General features: G+C 41.9%; 1 protein-coding gene across 1 annotated transcript in view; it reads left to right on the plus strand.

Annotated features, from left to right (window-relative positions):
• FAM159A (family with sequence similarity 159 member A) overlaps nucleotides 1-19,316 on the plus strand; it is a 58,750-nt gene extending 39,434 nt beyond the window's left edge. The window contains exons 4-5 of the mRNA XM_018552475.1: nucleotides 15,480-15,681; nucleotides 19,153-19,316. Coding sequence (XP_018407977.1) covers nucleotides 15,480-15,664 — 185 coding nt within the window. The 3' untranslated portion in view covers nucleotides 15,665-15,681; nucleotides 19,153-19,316. The remainder of the gene's footprint in view (nucleotides 1-15,479; nucleotides 15,682-19,152) is intronic.
• Nucleotides 19,317-24,704: the final 5,388 nt, after the last annotated feature.

The raw sequence follows: 24,704 nt of genomic DNA on the forward strand, positions 1-24,704 counted from the left end.
ATCATAGCAATTGTGAGTGTTTGAATATATTTGCACCAGATTTATGATGCTAGTGTAATGTTGTTGATAAATGAGGCTAAATAGACTCCAGGAAAGAAGACTCGTAACTCCAGACAAAAAGCTTAACTGTCGCATCTTGAAGAAGTGGTTCTGGGGACTTCTTAAGTTGTGATTGTTTTCTTAGGTGATGCTCCAGTTTCAGACAGCCCAGAACAAGTGCAGCTGAAAACAGGTGCAAAAAACATGCAACTGAAAAAGTAGTGCAAGCTCTGAAGAAAACAGGTGCAAAACATGTGCAGTGAGAAAAGTAGTGCAAGCTGTGAAGAAAACAGGTGCAAAACACGTGCAGTTGGAAAAGTAGTGTAAGCTCAGGTGAAAACAGGGGCACATGTTGAAAGACAGATTTGCACATAAAAAAAAAGAGGCTAAAACTATCGCAATTGCTTTGATAAATTCCCCCCTTTATGTTTAGAGGAAGGAAGGGTAAGAGCCTCTGGCAGTATCTTTTTTTTTAATACTGCTGTCCCCATTGGAGAGATTTCCCCTCATTAAATGTCCAGATGGGTCAAGAGACAATCTAACCAAAGTGATGGGAAATCCTAGCTTTGGTAGGGCTTGTGAAAGCTTAACTGTCGCATCTTGAAGAAGTGGTTCTGGGGACTTCTTAAGTTGTGATTGTTTTCTTAGGTGATGCTCCAGTTTCAGACAGCCCAGAACAAGTGCAGCTGAAAACAGGTGCAAAAAACATGCAACTGAAAAAGTAGTGCAAGCTCTGAAGAAAACAGGTGCAAAACATGTGCAGTGAGAAAAGTAGTGCAAGCTGTGAAGAAAACAGGTGCAAAACACGTGCAGTTGGAAAAGTAGTGTAAGCTCAGGTGAAAACAGGGGCACATGTTGAAAGACAGATTTGCACATAAAAAAAAAGAGGCTAAAACTATCGCAATTGCTTTGATAAATTCCCCCCTTTATGTTTAGAGGAAGGAAGGGTAAGAGCCTCTGGCAGTATCTTTTTTTTTAATACTGCTGTCCCCATTGGAGAGATTTCCCCTCATTAAATGTCCAGATGGGTCAAGAGACAATCTAACCAAAGTGATGGGAAATCCTAGCTTTGGTAGGGCTTGTGTTGAAGGGCTTTGGCTTTGTATCAATGGACAGTTCACTTCCTTCTGAACTGCCTTCAACTACCTTCTAAGCTGCTTCAACCTGCTTTTGAGTTGCCACTGAGTTGTATGAGAGCAGCCTGTCAACATAGTACTCCCTAGGACTGGTTCCCCAGTAGGAGGATTCCCCTCTTCCTCTTTTTCCAGTGGGTGGTGACATCTGTCAGCTGTGGGAATTCCCCTCGCTCTTTATCTGTCACTGGAACATGAAACAATGTTCCATCTCCACAATGGGGACAAGGGCAGAAATTAAAACCTCACAGACATTCTGACCCTTCCATGCTCTTCAAAAAATGGTGAGGAAAGGTTTTGGATGGAATTCCTCTTTAAGTGTCATCTCAGCTGCATAAAGGTCATAGTGGAGTTTCACTACCACCTAGCCAGCAAGCAATCTTCCTAATGAAGCATGATTGTGCCTTTGGAGGATGGAGGTACCTATGCTGTGACACTGTCGCTGGGGGAGCAATAGTTCATCATTTAGATGGTTGAACTTTCTCCTGAGTAGGCTTAGCCAGGGAGTACTTAACAGAGACATAATATTACTCCCCAATCTGACTGTAACAGTCCTGGTCCTTAGGCTGCATTAGTTTTCTTTTTTTCAGGCTTTTTCCTCCTTATTTTCACCTGGCGATCCTGACAGGAACACACATTTTTTCCTAGGGTGACAACGCTTACTTACCATACTGTATCTGTGGAGGAGCAGCATTGTCACCCTAGGACAGAAAGTGTGTTAGGACTACAGAACAGCTGCATTTCATTGGAAATGATTCTGACAGTGAAACAACACTTCACAGTCAGTTTGGATGTCTACGGCTATATAGAGAGTGCAGTCTCCAGTCGTTTATTATTTTCAGTTAAATAATCTGTAGTAGTCATATATATTTGGGAGGGTTTAGGTTTTTTGGAGCAGCGATATATTAGTCACAGGCTTCTGTTAAAGAATATGTCGAAGCACAAAAGGGAACAAAAAATTCAATACATCTCAGCAATGTGTGCACATTTCCCAATGTTTTATCACTTTAAAAATGCTTCAAGTATAGAAGAATACCTTTTGACTTGTCAAAAATCCATTCTGCTCCTAACTTCCTGTTTAGCCTGACAACAAATGCCAAACAGCGTTGTCAGCCCTGCCTGCTGGACTATAGAATTCTACCTAACCCGCACACACACACACACACACACTACACTCCTCTCTGTCCCACTTCACATGCATCTCAAGAGCCTGCCTACACACTGTGCGTAGGAAAAGGCATTTGGGAAATGTAGTTCATGGTGCCTGTCTATGGCAAATAGTAACTGAGCTCCCAGCAGCTCCACTTGCGATAGTTTTACAAGCCTGGTGATGGCATCACAAGGATAATAAAATCTGTTTCTCCGTACAAGAGCAAGTTTAAAGAAAAAAAACTTATTCTGGGACATGCTCTAAAAAGGGAAGGGAGGTTTGTGGTTAAATCTGGGCAATGTCCGGCCATACGTTTTAAGGAAGATGCTTTCAAGTTATGAAGATATTACATCTGAACACACAGATAAACATAAATCACAATTCATTAAACAAAACAAGTATAATTATGACCATGTCTGGGTCAGATTTAATTCGCAGGTTACCAAAACCAGTGCAATCTACAAATCCCTAATGGATACCTCCTATTAGCAGAGCAATTATATGTGCTTGTGTTCGTATGATTTTATTGTGCTTTTGTGTGGCTTTCATACAGCAGAAGAGTGACTGCTAGACTTGAAATGTGTGCAAGCTGATTGGGGTCTTTGTTCTTTATTGCCTTTTCTAGGACAATTAGACTCTATTAGTATGTCCCAAGGTCGTCCTTCTTTGTTTGTGAATATGGTGTCTGGTATGAAACACCATACACTCCATATGCTGTAAAGCAATCAGATAAAGAAAAGTACAGCAGAACACTTATGCAAGAAGCAAAGCAAAACAGGCCAAGGACACACCAGTATATTGTGTTTATTGTGTTTAAATGGAAACTATAAAGGTTTGGGGTATTTTTGGGCATATAACCATATAACTTTATATAACTGCAACCTATGCACAGTGTATATAAAACATTAACCCTACTGATTACACATAAATTTAGCTGATCTTTTTTTACATGTATATATAAAAAAAACATTAAAGGAAAATATAATGGATGCTGGTTAATTTTATTTACATTATTTTAAAGTGAACTTGTGCCCAGACATTCAAGTATTTATACGTTCTTTCAAATAATCCTTCACTAATCTCTGTAGCTCCAGGCACTGTGGAGCAATTCATCCTCATTCCAAGTTAACAGACAAGGCACTAAGTTGTTCAAGACATTCCTTAGCAGTACAGCTCCCCCTGCTGCCTCCAGTTGCTGAAAAGCCTTCTAATCTCTAAAGGTAACACAGATCAGGTAGCTATCACACTCTGCATCTGACTGAATTGCATAGTAGTCCGTTGAAAAGGTGGGCAGGGGGATGTCACTGCATGTAAATTGTACAATGAGCTATTGAGATCCGTAAACAGTAGTCGTCTTTGAACACAGAAGCTAGGAAGAGCCTGGGAAGCACAATAGGGAGCTAAGAGCTCCAACAGGTGGCAGCGTATGAAAATACAACCTCTCACTTTCCCTGAATGGGCAGTGGCAGTGCCTCTTTAAGACCCCAAATCTGGCTGTCCACTATACAGGAGATTCCTACCGGGGATGTTTTCAAGTTTTGGAAAGAGTGTAAAAAGATTAGAACATCTGCAAAATGTTGTTGCTTTCTTTATCCCAGTTTCAGAGGCTTGATTTTACTTTATGTGCTGCTGACCATGGCTGCAGACAAAGAAAGTGGAGGGAGATCTAAACTTTTACATTTTTTCTTAAAATTTTAGGACACCTGTGCCAGGGACAACTGTCAACATTTTGGAAGTTTTCCTTGCACTTCCCACTGTGTCTCCAGTGCAGGAAGCAAGGGGAAGTCTCTCCAGTAGTGATATAGCCATAACAACCCTAAGTAGGCCCTAACCCTTCCTCCTTCTTCCTAGAAGTAGGAACAAGTTTTGTCTGGAGTTCTTTTTAAGCCTTTAAAGGGGTTCTAAACCCTCCGTTTTTTCCCCCCTATATCTACTGCTATCAAGCAGTAGATATAGGCAAACAGTTAAAAAAAAAAAACGCTTTAACAGCTGTTTAAACTTACCTTATTTTCGCTGCGCGCTCCCGTCCGAGAATACGAAACTGTTCGGGCGGCCGCAAAGCATCTTGGGGCGGGCGCATGCGCAGTTCGGATTCTCGGCCGGGAGACGAGGAGAGACACAAGGTAAGTCTATGGACGCGTTCACCCGCATGCAGACACCCTGGGATCGGAAGTACCAGCAAGCAGAGAGGAGTCAGCGCTGGATCGGAGAGCCACCGCACCGCTGGAGGGACAGATGAAAACATCAGGAAAGAAGAAGATCGGATTAAGAGACATCATTTAAGGTAAGTGCTAACATTAACATTGGGGGGAGGGGGAAAAAAATGATCCTTTAATATCACTTTAAGTACTCTGGTTCTTGCTGTTTACTGTAGTTGTTGGAGGTAGAGACCCTGTCCTATAATAACCCTCAAGGCCAGGAGTAGCCAGACTTTGACCCTCCAGTAGTCAAACTACTAATCCCATCATGCAAGTCATGGCTGCCAGAGTCTTGCAATGCCTAAATGGGAATTGTAGTTTCACTGCAGCTTTAGGGCTGATGTTTGCCTACTCCTGCTTCCACTCAATCAGGTAAAATAGACATTTATGAATGTTTAAGTGGTGGATTAGATACAAAGTCCTCTGTTTCCATAGTATTAGCAGGGGTCAAAGTTTCAAGTCCTGAACTACTAGCCTGGCCTTAATAGCTACTCGCCACCAGTTTCCCACCTAACCACTACCCTGCCCCAATCTTAACTCCGCCCCTAAACACACCCTCTTAAATGATCTTATGAAATTCTGCAGACCTTACTAATCACTTCGTTTTGGCTGGAGCTCAGTGAAGAGCTCGGGCCAAAAGGAAGAGAGACAGCCCAGCCAGGAGAAGCTGCTCCCACGAGTTAGGTACGCGGTCAAGCCTGACTGCATTTCCACTCGCCAAACGCGAGCAGGCGAGTGGAAATTTTGAGCACTGGTATTAGTATACATTTATGTGTTCGAGTTACATGCCTGTTAACATGTGTTGGTTACAAGCAATGTATAGTATATGTTTTATGGGGGACATCCCATTCATTTTTAATGCTCAATGCACTACAATGCAACAGGTATTTTGGTGTGCTGCATTGGCCAAAAATGTGTTCTGTACTTTTTTTGTACCTTGTTTGGGTGTGTTGTACCTTGATAAGTGTACAGGGAAAATAAATGGTCAGATGTGGATTGCAACACATGTTAAAACTCTGGAGTATAGATGTGAATGGGCCCTTAAAGCTATGTGCCAGTTACTGTGAAAACGAAACAGTATAACACATCAAAAGGTAAGAGAAGCAGATAGTAAAGTTTATTTTCTGAACTGTGTGATCAGAATCCGCACAGTTTATTTCGCAAGCTGGCGTTTTTCCAGACTGGGGTTTCTTTCATCTTAATCTTGATGTATCTCAAAATTAGTGACGCCAGTTAGAATGATGTGAATGATGTGAATTCATTATCGGAGACTGTGATTTTCTTTATTACTAGCCCTGGGCACTAAGCACATTCATGTAGAGCTTATAATCATGAATGTCTGTGCATCACAGCAACACAGTATGAAGCTAAATATTCCGTCATAAACATGTCAATATGGCTAGATAAAAGAAATCTGCCTCATCGGCACAGGCTTTTAATGTAATGTTAGTTATTAACGCAATATTTAATAATACAAAACACAGAAAGCGCCTCCATAGTGTAAAAACTTTTAATAAAACAGAATAAGAACAGCTAAAATAGTACTCACAAACGTAGAGTTTAAGTACACATGAAAGATCATATGTAGCAGACTGGGCTAGCCTGCTATCAGTCCTGGTTGACGCGTTTCTGAGGTCACGCCTCGCTGAAGGAGGACTGATAGTCGGCTGGCCCAGTCTGCTACATATGATCTTTCATGTCTGCTTAAACTCTACGTTTGTGAGTACTATTTTAGCTGTTCTTATTCTGTTTTATTAAAAGTTTTTACACGATGGAGACGCTCTGTGTGTTTTGTATTTCAGCTCTGTGGTTTCCCTAGACCAGTGAGAGCAGCCTCGAAAGTCTAATACATTGACTATTGAAGATTCCCTCCCTTCCTTTTATCCTTGAGACATGCTGCTGGCGATTGTTGTGTACTTTGTTTGGCAATATTTAATAAACTGAGATGCTTTAAGAGGAATTGAACTCAGCAAGCTGTGACCCCAAAAAAGGCAAACACAGGGCAAAGGACTAGTCACCCAACATACCTCCTAACTGGAAGGACTGCCCCTCGTTTGGAACCAAATCCCTCTGTCCCCTAGTTGTTGTAGTCTGATGTAGAGAAATCTATGAAAATGTTCTATTTAACTACCAAAAGTGTTATTCTGCACTAATACCTTCATCTTATCTCTTAATGATCTCATTTGCCATTTCAAAAAACCCATATATAAAGAAAAAGTCATGCGGAAAAAAAACAATTCTGTGTTTAACCAATCATTTTTCTCATATAAATTCTTAATGGGCCACATAACTGGGGCAGGGGCATGCCAATTGTCTAACCACATTGTGCTGGAAGCAGGGCCGCCATTAGTAATCATGGAGCCCCATACAGCCTACATGGCTAAGGCCCCTCTCCCCCAGCTGTCAATGTCATTGCCGGTACTTGTGGTCCCCCCCACAGTCTCACACTATTATGATACATGTATATAGCTCTGACATATACCACAGTGCTGTACAGAGAACCTCTGAGCCAGTCACATTAGTTTCTGTACAGAGGAGCTTACACTCTAATGCAGAATGGCACCAGCTGTAGGGGGACAACAAATCCCAGCAATGCAGAACAGTATATGAATTGGATTCAGGACTTAGTAACGCACTGGACTAAGGACTTTGTAACACACTGGACTCAGGACATAGGAACGCACTGAGCTCTGGACTTAGGAACACACTGGACTTAGTAACGCCGTGGACTTAGGAATGCACTGGACTCCAGACTTAGTAACGTGGTGGACTCTGGACTTAGTAACGCACTGGACTCCGGACTTAGTAGCTGCTTAGTAACTGCAAAATAAGATATCAGCCACATAGGAAGTGCATTATTTTCAATGGGCTGGACAACTTACACACTTTCATTGTAAAAAGGTAAACACCACCACTATGTAACACTGCAAATCAGGATGCAGAGCCTGATAATATAATGAGCTAATATGGCTGCCCCTATGTACATACTGTATATCATATCTATAAAATAAAAATGCCAATCATTAACCCACACAGTTTAGCGTAGGTGGAGGAATCTGTTTTCACTTTTTCCATCTGACCAATGCCAGTTTAAGAAGTAGGTGTTACTAAATGGGTGGGGAATGCCTTCCTAGATCAGTGCCTTTTAGGTAGACCAGTGCCTTTTAGTGATAAACATGCTCTCCAATACATGGAAGTACTTTGTTGGTTTCATTTTACTCTGGCAGGTGAACTAGAGCATGCCAAATCTTAATATGTGCAGCAGTGGTGGTAGTATGGAGGAAGTGAGGCCTAGTTAAACGAGAAGTATGAGGTGAGTGATTTCCACTCAGCCTCATAGTTCGAGCTGACGTGTGACAATGAAAATGTCACACGTTGGCTCAATAGATCGGGAAGTGAGCGAACACATACCATCGCTCGCTCACTTCTCAATCATCTCCCTGCAGAGATCCGTGACTGTCACTCACGGCTCCCTGCAGGGATTCCCCCCTCCCAGCTCCGATCCTCCAGCGCTGACTAGAGGAACGGGCGGGGGAGGGTACAGCTGGCTCTGCCTCTAGATAGGCAGAGCCAGCTGTCAATCACGCAGCTGGGTGGATCTCGACAGAACTAAGAGGAAAAACCTTTACCCCATAGTTCTCCTTTAAGTGAACCTGTTGCTTTTCCTTATTTGGGCACAAGTTCACTTAAAAGGCTGAACAAGCAGTAAAAGCACTTTAATAGATGCACTCATTCAGCAATGTATCTATAGACATTGTGGAAAAATTAATCCTCTGCGTTCACACCAGAGGCATAGAAATCTCAGCTCTTTTTCCCATTACTTTCTATTCTTGGCAGCCTGCCAGACCTCTAATGAAAAACACAAAACAGGTGTTTCTGAACCATTAGAAACAGACTACCAACTTTAGAGTCTTGATTGTGATCTTTAGGCTCCATTCCTATATTTTAGGTGTGATTAAGGATTTCTGCATCAGGAACTTGTGATTTCCTGCAGCAGGAATCCCTGATCTGCTGTTTACAAGTGGCAGCTGTCACCCATTCAAGTTAATGATCAGGTGACAGCTGCTGCATTTGAAACCAGCAGAACGCTGGCACACTGCATGATTCACATGTGGTTAGGGATTTCACATGCGGTTAGGAATCAATCATTATCCTTGGACGCACTATTGATCCATTCAGGCATAGTGATTGATTCCTAACCGCATGTAATCGTATCACATACGATTACATGCGGTTACACATGTGCATTCGGATGCGGATGAACCTGCAAATCAACGAAATTCAGTTGATTCGGCGGTTCGTCCAAAACCGAAATAACAAATTTATTAGATGCCTGAATATACGAAAACTATATTCAGGCATACATGAATTAGTTCTCAGAACAGAGGGTGACGTCACATGCTGAACGAGCGGTGGCCATATCAGCCGCCGGCGTGTTCATCTTGGAGTAACTCTTGGCATACACCAAGATGGCGGCGGAGTGTTGTATACACTCCAAGATGGCTGCGCTCATGAGAAGAACGCGCCGGTGGCCGATATAGCCGCCGCTCGTTCGGCAGTTTCAGTGTGCGGTTTCGGATTCGAAGGCCTCCGAATACGAAACAACCTAAACATTTGTTTCCTTTGACGAAACGAATGAAAATGTTTTTTATTGCTGTGCATATGTCTACATGCGGTGTGTTGGCGAGTTAATGAGTGGCATTAACTTAAATGGATGACAGTTGCCGCTTGTAAACAGCAGATTTGGAATACCTGCTGCAGGAAATCGCAAGTTTCTGACGCAGGAGTCCCTAATCACACCTGAAATAAAGGTCTAATTGGAGCCTAAGGGTTTTTGAGAATAAATTACATCACAGTACAAGCAGCTAGAGAGATCAGGGATGGCTTGTTTTAAAGCTATTTTTGTGCTTGTCAGGACAGTTGACACTATGATGACATTGTTCACAATCAGATTGAAATCTGCTGCCTCTAAATTAACAATACATATTAAAATGACAAGGTTGTCAACAACTCTCCCACCACCTTTTTGGGTTATGTTTACACTTATTTCAATCCTTTCCCTTCTGGAGCTGCTGTCCAAAGATGCGTGCTATTAAACTGGATCATTTCATTTTGTGGAACAATATTTATCATAATTGTTATGGGGTTTTTTTTATTCTAATATTGACAATCTCTGTCAATGGGATGCATGTCCTTCATCTTGAGTTTCAATGGAATGTGAGAACAGTGGAGTGCTGCATATATGTGTTCAATTCACTGGTATTAGTAAAGTTACATATTTTATATTTGCAGTACAGGATAGAGAAATAATTTTTTTTAGTGGAGGCACTGTGCATGCCCACCCCCTGTATCCTTCCCATGCTCTGATAGGCACTGGATACCATTAGCCATGTGGTACACCTTGCCCGGAGGAAGGTTTGCAATATATTGGCTGGATGACGTAGAACACAACATAATCTTGTTTAATGGTGTATCCTGCCCCAAAGCATTTCTATAACATGGTGACAGGCTGGGTGATTCAAGGAATATTGAATATATTTTGGCTCTGGGTGAGATGTTACACAGATTTTTATTGAATATACTCACAGATCTTTGAGATAAACTAATTAAAGAAGTACACAGTATGCTTGTGTTATAATCAAGAACTTGCCTTGGAGTACATCTCAGGCATAAAAGATCAATCAACTTCTGAGAGTTTTATTCTGACTGGGTGAATGTGATGGGTTCCTGTGATTTAGTTCTAACCCTAACAACTTTTCTATTCTTATCTGGGTGCATCTGTGTAGCCTATAAGACTTACCTCCGTCTCCTCCTGATGAAGCAGACCTAGTTGTCTAAGAAGCATGTTGAGATCCATTCCCTCTCCACTGTACAAGTTGCTTTTAAATACAACGTACACACCATGCAGCATGGATATGCCTGGTTTTGCATCTATTTGGTAGATCTTAATGCATTTCTCTGACAACTAGATCCGCTTCTTGAGGAGCAAACTCTCCTCTCTATAAAACAAAGTCTTATGGATTACAACAATGCGTCCAGATAAGCATAGAAAGTTACCTAGGTAATGGTGATGGTAAAACATTGGGCTCATCACAAGCTATGTTTTTAATGTTGTTTAAAAAAAAAAGATGTTTATTACATTGGAATACAATTATGATTTTATTATCGTGTTTGTTTGTGGTACCTTTGCAGTCTGATCATTTGCTTTTGGATTATTTATAGACATACGGATGTGTGTGGTACCTTCCAGCCCACTATACTATCTATCATATGTCAGAGGGATGCAAGTCATTTGTCTTGGGTATCAGTGGAATGTGAAAACAGCAGATTGTTGATCATACGTTTTCAATTCACTAGTATCAGCAAAATTAAATATTTGACATTTGCAGTACAAGGAACTTCTGGAATGTTTAGTAGTGGCGCTTGCATGTGATATATTGGTAAAAACAATTTGCTTTGACGTGTGGGTTCTTCTCTTTTCTGGGTACCCTGGTGTTCCTCAAGTCAGACATCATTTTAAGCATCTGTAGTGTCAACTTTTAAAATCTGCTGACTTTCAGGGTGATATTAGAGTTGGTTTTTGAGCCAAAAAGTAACACTGAAGGCAGGGCCGGATTTACTCCCTCTGCTGCCCCAAGGCCAGGTTCCTCAAAGCGTCCCCCTTTCTGCCAACCCCCCACTTTCCATGGAGAATGGCATACCTGCAGGCTGCATACAAGTGATCTCAGTGACATCGCCGAGATCACTTGTACAAAACAAGCAGCAGCTTCCCCACTGTACATTTAGCTCTGGTTGCCCAAAGCAGGGCTAAATGTAGAAAATAACTACCCAGCACCCAGAACTGCATGTCCCAGGCATCAGGGGATAGGAATTCAACACCCCTGCTGCCCCTCTACTCCCTGCTGCCCCGAGGCTTGGCCTTGGTTGGCCTTGTGGGAAATCCAGCCCTGACTGAAGGTTGTAACTGGAGTAAGGGGCCCAAAACTACTATCTTTCTTAAAGGAGAACTATGGGGTTAAGGCTTTTCCCCATAGTTCTCCTTAGGGTAACGGGAGGACACAAACTAGTGTCCTCCCGTCACCCTAGGCTCAGTATACTGCGAGCTGCAGTCAGCGCTGGCGGATCGGAGCAGGGAGGGGGGAATCCAGTCCCTGGAGAGGTGAGCGAACGCCGGTATGTGTTCGCTCACCTCCCGATCTACTGAGCCGACCTGTGACAGTCTCATTGTCACAGGTCGGCTTGAACTATGAGGTGAGTGGAAATCACTCGCCTCATAGTTCTCCTTTAAGTCCTCCTTTGGCCTTAATCCGGCTCTGACAATACTATATAAAAGGGTGAAAATGCCATGGGCTGTTTTACAACCTGTTGGGTGTGGCATTTACTGGAAGTCCTGTCATGGAAAAATGGCATCTACCATTTCCCCTTTTAGAAATGACTATTTTCGCCCATTTCCCATGGAGCATTGCTTCAAGTTTCCCTAGGAGAGGAACACAATGCAATCAAGACTTTATTATGCTGGCTACCTGGGAGATGTGATAATCTAGTATTATAATTTCACATGAGTGCGGAGACAGAACATGTTGTTCCGTATTGTGGAATTCAGAGAAATGAGAAGAGGCACAGACTATCAAAGGCATGTTAATATCCTATTTCTGGTCCCCAAAAATCTACATTTAAAACTAGCTAAAGTTGTCAGTGGCATGGAGTCAGTTCAGAATGTAGTGGGCAACCACTGCTTGAAAATTAAAGAGAATCTGTACAGGGGAAGTATGGAGGCTTCCATTGATGTCCTTCCCTTCTGAAAACACCAGTTCCCTGGCCGTCATCCTAATCCAATGACTTTGGCATATTCTGCGTCATTGACCTAGAGCTGGTATGCAGATCAGGAGCTCTAGCGTTTTCGATTGCATAACTGTTCTGGGTTACACAATTACATGGTTGGTAAGAGTGAATTATTTAACCCTTTCACTGCCACGCCCTGGACAACACTTTTGACCTCAGCTGGCCAGACCATTTTTGCAATTTTTTTTAACTAAGCAACTCTTGCTAAAAATCTAGAAGTTGGCCTCACACTTATGTGTTGTGGTAACGCCTGATCTGCACTGTCGTTTCTGCGCTGTGTTGGTGTGTGTTGCGATAAAATGATGCAGGCACACATTTAATTGCAACCCAGTGTATTACAATGCACGGCAATGCATCGCAGTGCTTTGCCATGCGCTGCCACGCAGTTGAATTAACGTTATTTTAAAAAGGAAAAAGAAAGGAAAAGTCAAGCACTGTGATGTGTTCTTACAATTGTGGGGAACCCCAGGGGTACTCATGCGTCTTCAACACGGTCCAATATAAATAAGCAGCTTTTATTCCATCCAGCGCTAACAGAACAAACAGCTTTCTTCAGCAAAACGGTAAAGTAAAAGGCTTTCCTCAGCAAACATCAAACATAACGAAAAAGTCTTGACTGTAAGTGCTTGGGCAAAAATTTTAAATTTGCTTTGCAGAGCCATGTGTATCTGATCTGGATTCATTATTGAAAGAAAGTTTGAAAGTTTAGTACTACTCTAATTATGTATAATAAAATGATTGGAACTTTATTATATTGTCGTTGTGGTACCATCATAGTCCGGCATACTGTTCTGGTTTTGTACACCATATCGGACCATGTCACACACCAGTAATGCCATAGCAGAGATCTGTTGCAGCTACAAATCTCTCTGATTACTCTCTGTGGGAGATTGGTAGCTACAGAGGTGCTGCATTAGCTAAAGCTTGTCTGTGAAGCTACAAATCTCTGGTGTTCCTTGACTGTCTGCAGCTACATTGGATAATGTGAATATCTGCTGAGAATGGCGAATTTGCAGCTAGCGCCAAATCTGCAGTAAGTCAGTTCCTCAAAGTGAGCTACAAATCACTGGAGTCTATGCAAAAGACATCTCATTGACGGCAATACAATTCTCCAGGCAACAAAAACTCTGTTCGGTAATACAAGGGACGGAGGAAGTGTACAGCACGGCCTGTTAAACATACCATTGAAAGTGCCTTTTAGAAAGAAACGTGCTCGGCCATACCTGGAAGAGTATTTTGTTATTTTATTTCCATATGGTAGGTGAACTGGAGCAAGCAGAAGGTCAATATGTGCAGCAGTGGTAGTAAGGGCGAGGGGGGGATATAAATGAGTGAACTTGTTGCTTTGCCTTGCAGAAAGTTATCAGAAAGATATCAGTTCACAAGATATCTGTTTGCGGTTTATCCTGCCAGAAATTGTGTAAGCTTCCTGTGCTCTGAATTACTATTAGTTAGCATTGTTTCCAGTGGACTGCAAGACGCCTACCTCTTATGTTATGGAAAAGAGGAGTTGCGGAGGTGTTGTGTAGTCTTAAAACATTTTGTGTCCTAGGGTGACAACTCTGCACCTGTGTTGATACAGTACGGTGAATGAGGGTTGCCACCTGAGGACAGGAAGTGTCTATCTGGCAGGATCACCAGGTGGAAAAAAGCTGAAGAATGACAACTAATGTAACCTCCATATTTAGGGATTGGTAAGCTGCAATATATTCAATTTTTGTTCCTGAGTTTCAATATACTTTACGTTTCAGGGTTAGGTTTATTGTGAAATATTAGGGGGGTGTCACATGACCTTAAACTGACAATAAACTTTGGAGTTAAATCTTAGAAATGCATTCATGTACTTTAACTATTAACAAAAATGTATCTTATTTGTGTATCGCTCGGCTGTAGATCCTCAAATCATCTCTGAATTGGTGCTGAGACTGTCCTTCCTTCTGGAGGGTGGCTACTTTTGTTCCCCATGGCCACTGTGTGTGTTGTAAAGTAGTCACCACTCCAAGCTCGCTCTTGTGATGGACTACAATCTTATGTTTAGTTTACTAATTTGTATTCAGATTGTAGTCCATCACAGGAGCGAGCTTGGAGCGGTGACTACTTTACAACACACAGGGACCATGGGGACCCAAAGTAGCCACTCTCCAGAAGGAAGAACAGTGCCATCACCAATTCATGCATGCACAGTGTGACCTCTTCCTCTCTGAGCTTAGTCGCTCCTGCTACAGCGGGGGAAGATGCACTATGCATGCGCTTGTTTGTTCTGTCTTGCAGGCACCTCCTGCAATCTTCAGGGATGGAGGGGGAACACCCACCAAGGAGTTGTGGTCAGGAATGCAAAAGGAGCATTTTTTTTAAAGTGGAACACTGATTTGTAATAGGAGAATTTTTGGAAAATGTGCCTAAGGGCCGGTTCACACCATAAACAGTGCGTTTCAGAGTGGTCAGCCTCTGGAACACACTGGCTTGCACTCCGGCCGGCTTCTTGCATTCGGGGGCCGGAGGGGGCCCCCTCGCCCGCAGTGCGATCGCCCACACCAGAACACGTGGCATATCAGTGCCTGAGCTACGGTCCACTGCAATCTGCAAAGATGCGGCAAGATTGACTCCAACGAACTGCCACGCCCCTCCCGCCCCTGAACGAAGGAAGCCAGTCGGAAAGTGATTCAGTGCGTTTCACAGGCTGAACGCTCTGGAACGCACTGTTTATGGTGTGAACCGGCCCCAAAGGTGAACTCATTCTTTAATTTTACAGCTGTGCATGGTCCTAAGGCAGGGGTGGACTCCAGCAGTGGTTGAACTACAAATACCAGCATACTGGCCTCTGGGAGTCATGCCTGTAAGTGTCAGTCCTGCAACACCTCAATGCTTCCACAACAGCTGGAGGGCCAGTGATGTGTGATCTGCAGAGCATGGCGGATTTTGGGGGGAAATGTGCCTAAGGGTGAATTAAACCTTTAAAAATATTAAAAATTGCTTAGATATTTTTAAATTTTTTATTAACATGTTAAAGATTATATCAGATTTGATTGATTGGATCATTAATAAGCACTAATGCATGAAAGGATGTGGGAGTTTTTATTGTGTGTCTAACATTCAGTTCTCTACATTTTATTTTAGGTACAGAACAAAACTCATTGGATGGTCCCAGCAGATCCACCCAGTCAACGGCCCCTGAGGGATTCAAGCGTCATTTTCTGAGCCATAAACTGGACTGTGATAACCAGCCCCAAGACCCAGACAGATTGTTTCAGCGATGTTTTCTTGCCACTGTGACCACAATTAATGTACAAGGACCCTCTTGAGCTCTTCTCTCAGTCATGTACGTATCAATTATTTCTCGCACTCAATATAGATTCTGGCGCTGACAGCTTCATTATTCTTTGATGGCACTGCGATGTGCAACATTTTTAAATAGGTTTTGGTCCCTCTAATGGTTCTCCAAGGCACCCGCATCAATGTCACTTTTAAGCTTTGTAGGGGAACAAATTGTTCAGTCGTGATCAGCTCTTGATATGAAATCTCACACAGAACAATTTTGTAGAGACTCTCAGCATTGGAAAGTCAAAGGCAAGAAATGTACAACTAGGGGTGGAAGGCTGGAAGTTAATGACAAGTCTCTTTGGGGAAATTTACAGTGTTTTCAAGGTTCCAAGCATGTTGCGTCTAAAAAACAATTACACTGCTGCGCGATACAAACAATTCTGCCGCAAAACAAATAATAACAGCTAAAGAGCGACGGTGGGATATTGACAAAATGCCAAGTATAGGCACTTGTATCTGAGAAGTATCGGTGCATCCCTAATTCTCAGCATTAGGACATTTTCATGAATCATTTTCATTTTATCACGGCAACCAATCATTTAGCGTCCAGGGTAATTAGTAAATGAAAAACATAATCTACTGCTCTAAGCACAGATGATCTGAAACACCAACTGATCAGCATAAAGCGGAACCAAAAGTATGTCCGACAGCTCCTTCCTTTTAAACAGCCTGCTGTTTACAGAGTTCAGTTTTAAAATTTCTACACAGCGATTGGACAACAATCTACACCTTCAACACAGGTTCAGCTTTCTAGTGTTCAGGTATAGTTATAAAAGAATGGCTGGTCATTGGGCAAGTACTTTGCCTGTATATAGATGAAGCCCAAATAATGGCATTATTGGCACAGGGAACTCTTAAGAGACACCTCCTCAGAGTTCCTTGAGGCATATAAACAGTGCTGCTACCAGGATCACCCTGTAGCAACTTCGCCATCTTCCTAATGGCTCCATCCACCATTGTTTTCCATCTTCTGCACCTCTTCTTCCAGGTCTGACATCTTCTCTCTTCAAGCATTGCAAAGCCACTGTTGATGTAACTACATGTGCATGTGCCCTGGAGATACATCATACCTGCACCCATTTCAGGGATTGTACACTGCTCTATGTGTGCACCACAAGCAGGCTACAAAACAAAATGCTAGGAGAAAGAGGAAAAAGCTTTTTAGCTAAACTAAAAGCTAAACACTTAAAAAAATTGGAGGGAGGTAGAGCTTTTAGACACAAGAGAAATGCAAAGTCTACTGTGCCTAAAAGCTCTACCTCCTTCCATTGTTTTAAGTTTTTAGCACTGTGTGTGTGTGTGTGTGTGTGTGTGTGTGTGTGTGTGTGTGTGTGTGTTGTATATATATCCTGTTACTTAGATTCTTTATTATGGGTCCAGCTAATATTCTGTCTGCTGCATGAGAGAAATAATATTTGTTTTCTTGCCCAGAAAAAAAGATAATAAAATATATTTATTGCTGCTGTTGAGCAAGAAATAAAGTTAAAAAGATGAATGGAGACAAATGGAGTTAAAAAGATGAATGGAGCCTAATGGAGTTTTACAATTGTAAGATACTTATAAACTAATAAATACAATATGCAACACAACTATAAAATACGCAACACAATGGACCTTAGGCAGACTTAAGCTACTCTGAACAACTGGTGAGCGAGTTTGTCCCCAAGATAAAGGGAGATAGTCTGAATTACCTCACTTGACACTTGATTCACTTATTGCGAGAATTCAAGCTTCTCAGTCATTTCCCCTTTTCCCCTAACGGTAAATATTAACTCCCCACATCCCTCAAGCCCCCTCCTTAGAATTACAGAGAATAGAAAAAGTAAAAAGGGAAGCAACATTTTTTTGAGTTATGCTGTGTTAATAGGAAGATGTAATGACTAAAATAAGAAGGTTTGATCCCAATCTGGCTGCCCAAGTGGAAATACACTATAACTACAGTATGTATAAACACAATTTCAGCACTATGGAGAGTTCATGCCAGCAAATTCGCCTGCAGGTTTATAAAGATTTTTGACTCCGCATTGTACTTCTGCCAATCAAAGGCCCACCACTGACTGCTACAGTCTCTGAAGGCACATTCATTCTATTATCAATGAAGGGGAGGGGATGTGAATATGGCATGCCAGGCAAATGCCTTTAAGTGCCACTTGGGTGAATACTGTAAGGTGAATTCCCCAATGAATCCTTCATAAATATACCCCCAAGTTTTTGTTTTTTAAAGTACTTAACAACAAAATCTGTGCAATTTCTAAAGTAAGGCTTAAGCCAAAACTTTTTTTTTTATAGCTGTGGCTGAAGGGAGAGGGAGAGTAAAGAAGCGTTTTTTCTTTGTCAGCTGTGTCCCATTGGGGAAATTTCCCTTCACTTCCCATGCAATAGCCACAACAGGAAATAGGGGGAAATCTCTTCAAAGTGAGGGAAATGCCTGGTGGCTAGCAGGGCCACTGGAATTAGTGTCCCCATTGGAAGATTTCCCTTCTATCCCAGTTCTGGTGACAACCCAAAATTTGGGATTTTCTTTCACTTTCAGTGATAACAGTCACCAGGACAAATAGAGAGGGTGAATCTCACTAACAGGGACACAGAGAGGAAAATCAACCTGGCACTGGTTTTAATCCCTCTCCACTACATCTAAAACTAAAAAAAAGGTTTTGGCTTCAGTTGCACTTTAAAGTGATATTAAAATCAAAATATTTTAAAGCTATTTCAAATGCTGATGAAATCACTTACAATGTATGCTGATTCATGATGTTTGAAAGTTTTAGTTTCCTGCAGAATCAGCTGGTCACTTGAGCACTGGCCCTGAAATCATATTTTATGGTGGCTCCTTTCCCTTGCAGGGTAGTATGGAGCCACCCTTGTGTGTGCTAGTGAGCTGTGTGTGTCTCCACAAAAATACAAAATGTAGTAGATCCCATCGCACTCCTGACCGGATAAAGCCCAAACAAAAACTGGAGGGTGCCGAAAGGGACAGCGAATGCCTCCGCACATCAAATGCAAAGTACCATAAAGTCATTCGCACCATGTTTGTAGATAGCAGTCAATTTTCTTTATTGACTGAACATGATGTCACATACACATCTACAAACATACAGACACAGCAAGGCAAGACACTTCCCTCCTCCCATGGTCTCCACTCTCATCCTTCCTGCCTTTCCCAAGCTAGTAGATGGACGGCAGCTAGAGACTGCTCTGTCTGTTGTGATCTTGTACTGGACAGGAAGTTCAGGGAAGCAGAGCCGTGAGAGTTGGATCTGTTTAGAAACATATTGAGTGTAAGTGCAGAAATGTAAGGCAATGCTTTGCTGGGCAATGTATATTTGTCTGATCTGGATTCATCATTGGAGAAACAGATTGAGAGTTTAATATTACTTGAATGAAAGTTGCAAATTGTACACATACACTGTATGCACCAAGCTAGTCTTCCTGTGGTTTTTCTAATATGTTTTTTGTTTTCTTTTCACAGGTCATTGTACAAGGATCCGGGCATTTCAAACCACGGTCTTTGGCTTTGATCTCCTGCACTTGGCGCTCTCTACAGCAATGCTCCACATTCCATCAATAAACCTTTGCGTTGGCTCTTTTACATGGCCTGTCTTTGTCTGCCATTTGTATTAATCTTGCTTTTTCCCAGGAACGCAGTGGCATGGATTGGAAACATTTGCTCTCTGCTTTTTAAATGTTTCCAATTAAAACAACAGCTTGGGGTAAATGAATGGTGGGAGTCTGAGAAAGATTTACGACTGTTATTATTTGTATTTCGGTCTGCGCGACGGTGTTGAAAATTAGGAAATTCCGCTCACAGAGACCTCATATCAAAGCAAAACATTACATACCGGGATTTATATCTACTGCTGGTGTACAAACCAAAGCTGAAATGAAACATGGGAGGTCAGGGGTTAGAAAAGTGGTAAAAATGGTGGATAAACATATTCAAAGAAGAACTCTGGGAATTTAAAGCAGAACTCCGGGCAGTTTTCTGCTTCACCCATGCAGTGGGGCTACCCCACCCTGCAAGGGTTAGGTGCTCATTTTTGTCAAAGTGCTTAAAAAAAAGTTATACTCACCCGAACTTCAGAGCCGGCTGGCTGCTATGCCTCTGGTTCCTGACGACTGTCTCCTCCACTGCAGTGATGGCATGTCCCTCAGCATCCTTACATCCTATACACTGTGTATAGAATGTGATGACTCAAGGATCCTTACATTTCTGCAGCGGAGGAGGAGAGATGCTCAAGGGACTGGTCTAAGAGCGAGCTGGCTTTGAGGACAAACATGAGCATTTAACCCTTGCAGTGCGGGGGTAGCCCCACTGCAAGGGTTAAGAAAAAAATTGCCCTGCTTACCTTTGCATGGGGCTACTCCCTAGAGCCCCTAGACAAAATGAGCACTTAACCCTTACAGTGTGTAAGGGTTAAGTGCTCATTTTGTCTAGGGGCTCAAATAAAGCTGTGTTACTCATCCGATCCTCGGTCCCACGGCAGTCAACGCTCACCTCTCTCGCCCTCTGCTCTGGAATGTCCCTCTGTGTCCTCACGTATAATGCAAGTCAATGAACCTGCATAAGGCATGATGACTTCGGTAGTCCTTAGACCTCTGGAACCCAGGGAGAAGAGGCTGCGTGGATTGGTCTAGAAGCCCAGTGGGATTGGGGATCAGGTGAGTATATCTTCTTTATTTGAGCTCACTAGACAAAATGAGCACTTAACCCTTGCAGTGCGGGGGTAGAGGCAGATACATACTGACATTTGTAGTTTTACCACAGCTGTAGTGCTGAGGTTGCCTACCCCTGATCTAGACTATAACCATTATTCTGGTTTACATATGGAGAAACAAAAATAAAGACAAATAAAAAGCTAACTCTACTTTTGTTTGAAAAAAACTTGAATATATGATTGCTGAATACGCCTTTTTGTCTTTTAGTGTTAATAAAATTCCCTTTTCTAGTTCAATCAGTAGCCAGCTCTGATTTTCTAAAACCAGCAAAAAATTCCAAAATGGCTTCTTTGTATGGAAGCATTAACCCTGGTTTACTAAAGGAATTGAGTTATTTTTGCGAAGTGAATTTTCACTTAGCTTAGTGAATGTGGCTAAAGTTCACTTTGCAAAGAACACCCAATCGGGTGCAAGGAAAAAAAAAAAAGCAGGATTTTTGCTTGCACATGATTGGATGATGGAAGTCAGCACAGCTTACCCACATTCGCTAACCTAAGTGAATATTCCCTTGCAAAGTGAAAATTTGTATTGCAAAGTAACAATGCAAAACAGAGAAGCGTGATTCGTCACTCCAAAGAACACGTCTATTAGATACACTAAATTGCCTAAAGTATTGGCTCCCCCCCTCCAATGATTTGGAGGGGTGTCCCAATACTTTTGGCAATATAGTGTATCTAAAACATATATATATTTATTTTTTTACGCATTTAAATGATAGTGCCCTTTTAAGAATAGCAAAAAAGTCCTGGTGCCCTTCATCGGGAGAATTATAAAGATTAGAATGCTCATGATTAAATTGCACATCATAGTAGATCACTGCCATGGACCAGTTAACTTAGTTAAACACGATTGTAAAAATGCCATTAGTTAATCCTCGGTGCAGAGCAAAGCCTCCCCTAACGGTCTATAGGCAACGAATGTGATTAAATCCAATGCATACAAAATGTGTCTTCTGCTCGCAGCAGTTACAAAGTGCATACCAAAGCAGCTTGAAATCCAATTTCTGCAATCATTTCTTATTATTATGCCAGCACTTAACGGGAAATCGTGAAATTCAGTGTGTACAGTATTTTCAGTTATTACTGTAATGTTTACCCTAAAGTCATCTTTGTTGTGACTTTCATATTTTTACATTGCTATTCCAGATTTTCTTTATCAAATTAAATATACAGATCCGAAGATTCACCACTAGAGGAAGTTCTGCATGTCACTGCAATCACTTAGGGGTCTATTTATCAACAGATCGCAGGATCCTTTGGCTTGGGAATGTCTTTGAACATCCGTTTTGTGCAAATAATGGATATATTTTCTTGTCAGGTCAAATGTATTGTCATGTAATACCACATTATGGCAACTAGATGGAGCTCATGAGCATAGGAAATTAATCATTATCCCTTATGCTGCTCAGCTCCATCTAGTGGTCATAATGTGGTATGACATTACATTAGACCTGAAAAGAAAATATATTATGAAAGTTTTTTTCAGCCATTATTCACACAAAACGAATGGACACATATATAGTTCATGAAATTGTTTAAAAGCAGACCACTTAGCCTTCTTAATTAGCAACTGCTGAGATAAAGTATCAGCCCCACTCAAATTGGCCATACATTGACTGAAATTGGCCATACATTGTTTTTTTTCTCGTTCAACCCTGTGGGTTGAAATATCTCTCCGCCGAGGGGGAGAAAAACTCTCGGGGGAATCCCTTCCCCCCCAATGCTCCATTGTAGTCTGACAGCGGCTGTATACCCAAACAGTGACTGCAGCTTTTTGGGGGATTTTTTTTCAAGAAAGTTTTGATTGCATTATCGAAAACAACTCTAGAATCTATTCCTACCGTGTTTCCCCGAAAATAAGACACTGTCTTATATTTTCTTTGCCCCCCAAAAACACACTAGGTCTTATTTTCAGGGGATGTCTTATTTTTTTTTCTTTTTTACTGTGCAACAAAATGTACAACAATCTAAAGTTATCTGGTATCACTCCGCCTGTCACAGTAACTGGCGCTCTAGAGGAATATCGGCTAATGCGGCTCTGCTCCCTCCGCCGCCGAAGCCTTGCTTTATGCAGCGCTGGCATGCTTTGCCATCAGCGACAGTGGTAACAGTGGTGCAGCAATGGGGACATCAGACAGTGGATAGCGCGGTAAAGTACGGTACCATTTACCGTTACACATACAGTACAGTACCATTACATGACGCAGTGCCTTCAGGGGGACAGCAGTTGGTGGAGTATGGTACTGGAGTGCTCCCTGTCACTGCGCTGGCCGGAGGGAGTCCCCCGTCATCCCCTTAATACAACATGTCCCTGCAGCCTGATACCATCTCTCCTGCTCTTCACGTTCCCCCTCACATGCTACCACCAAACTAGGTCTTATTTTCGGGGTAGGTCTTATATTACAGGAATCTTGAAAAATAGTGCTAGGTCTTACTTTCGGGGTAGGTCTTATTTTCGGGGAAACAGGGTATTACAATGCTGATGTTATAACAGGAGAGGATATGCTGGGACTTTACAACTCCTTTGACTCCCCTGCCCTATTAAGAGTCTATATTAACTGGTGCCCCCCAAGGGCTACTTCTGCCTATTAAAGCAAATTAATTAAACCAGTTTTAAGTGTTAGCAAATAAATAATGCATCAGCCAGATTGGAGAAAACATTTGAGTTACTTAGAACCACAGGGGATTGTTTAGAAAGCAGTTATACACAATTATACCAACGTGTATAAATCTATGCATGACAATGGGCACGTGATATGTACAGATCTGTAAATAGGATAGGTTGCTAAGGCTCACACAAACTGATCTGAATAATAGGCTGCTTTCCTAGATCTTACAGCAGAATTCCAGGCAAACAGCTGAATACACAGATGAAATACATACATGGGGGTTGTTTTACCTGCCAAAGATTTTAAATGTCTGTCCATCCAGCCCATACAAACAAAAGAAAAACTGGCCACACACCGGGTTCCACTGGAATGGTTTATTGAAGCTTGTACCACCATACAGGTGCCCCGTCCAAGGTCCGCCTCCCTTGACACGTTTCACCCAATCAAAAGCTTAGTCCATCCAGCACTTTGATGTCATACAGCATAGTGCTGCCTGACAGGATCTGATCTTTCCCTGCTGTCATTTTACTTTCATTTACATGTCTCCTTTTCTCCCTCATCCCTAGAGAGTGAAACGAGAAGCAGCACGCTGATGGGCTCATCTCTCGGTCCTTTTGCTTTCTTCCCTATCAGTATGCTCCTGCAGCCCCCCCTGATTGGCTACTTGTGCTGCTTCTTTCTCCCTTCTCCTAACACTGCAGTACAGTGGTAGACTTCAAGAGAATGATACCAGGTCAAATTCGGGTGCTTACACTACTTGTATTTACAATACATTTCATGGCATATTAATAAATGCAGAGCTACAATAATTTGTGTCCTTTATATCTAACTATGGTTTAATTTCTTTTTTGTTCAGACTGATGTTCTACATTCTAAATGCTTTATTTTAGAAATCAAAAATTAAAACGGGGTGCATCCATGACACTCATTCAGAAACAGAAGAAGAAAACCTATGCTTCCTATGACAGTAGATATGCATTTTCTCCAAAACACTGAAACGCTGCCGGCACTGTGCATAGCATAGACCTAACTAAATACAAGATGCGCTACTGAGCTCTGTCAGGTCTGGATACTTCACCAACTACTACAACCTCCTCTTTTAAATTCTCATAAACCTCATTTTATACAAAATATACTTTATATAAATATATTTTTTTGCATTGGAGTCAGTAAAGCATTGCAATCAGTGGATCATACGTGCAATGCTTGGCTCCTGCAGACTCTCCCTCCCATCCATGTCCATACTGAGAAGAACCCCCATCGATTTCAAGTAAGTGGGGAGGCCAGAGAAAGGTTTGCGATGTGACCATGTTTCATGTTATACTCAAAATATTACAGGTGCACCGCAATGACATTTTTAAAACAGAAACAAAACCGAAAATAAAAGAATGTCAGGCCGAAACCGAAACCAAAACTTTTTTTTCTAATCTTTTCAAATTTTTAAAAATATTTAATGTTTTTATATTTAATGTTTCTTTACTTATTTTTATGAAATATTTGTTTTTTTAACTTTACTGTTGGGGGCTTTGGGGAAATATTGGGGGTCTATACAGATCCCTGACATTTCTCTTTTAAAATAGAAAAAGAGATTGAGAACACAATCTCTTTTTTCTGCATCCCCTGTCCCCTATACTGAGTGTTCCTGTTCATTCATAACTTGTGGAGATAGTATGTTTACCATGTCCACAATCATGAAT

This window comes from Nanorana parkeri, unplaced genomic scaffold, assembly GCF_000935625.1.
Source record: "Nanorana parkeri isolate BGI_ZX_2015 unplaced genomic scaffold, ASM93562v1 scaffold89, whole genome shotgun sequence".
Taxonomy (NCBI): Eukaryota; Metazoa; Chordata; class Amphibia; order Anura; family Dicroglossidae; genus Nanorana; species Nanorana parkeri.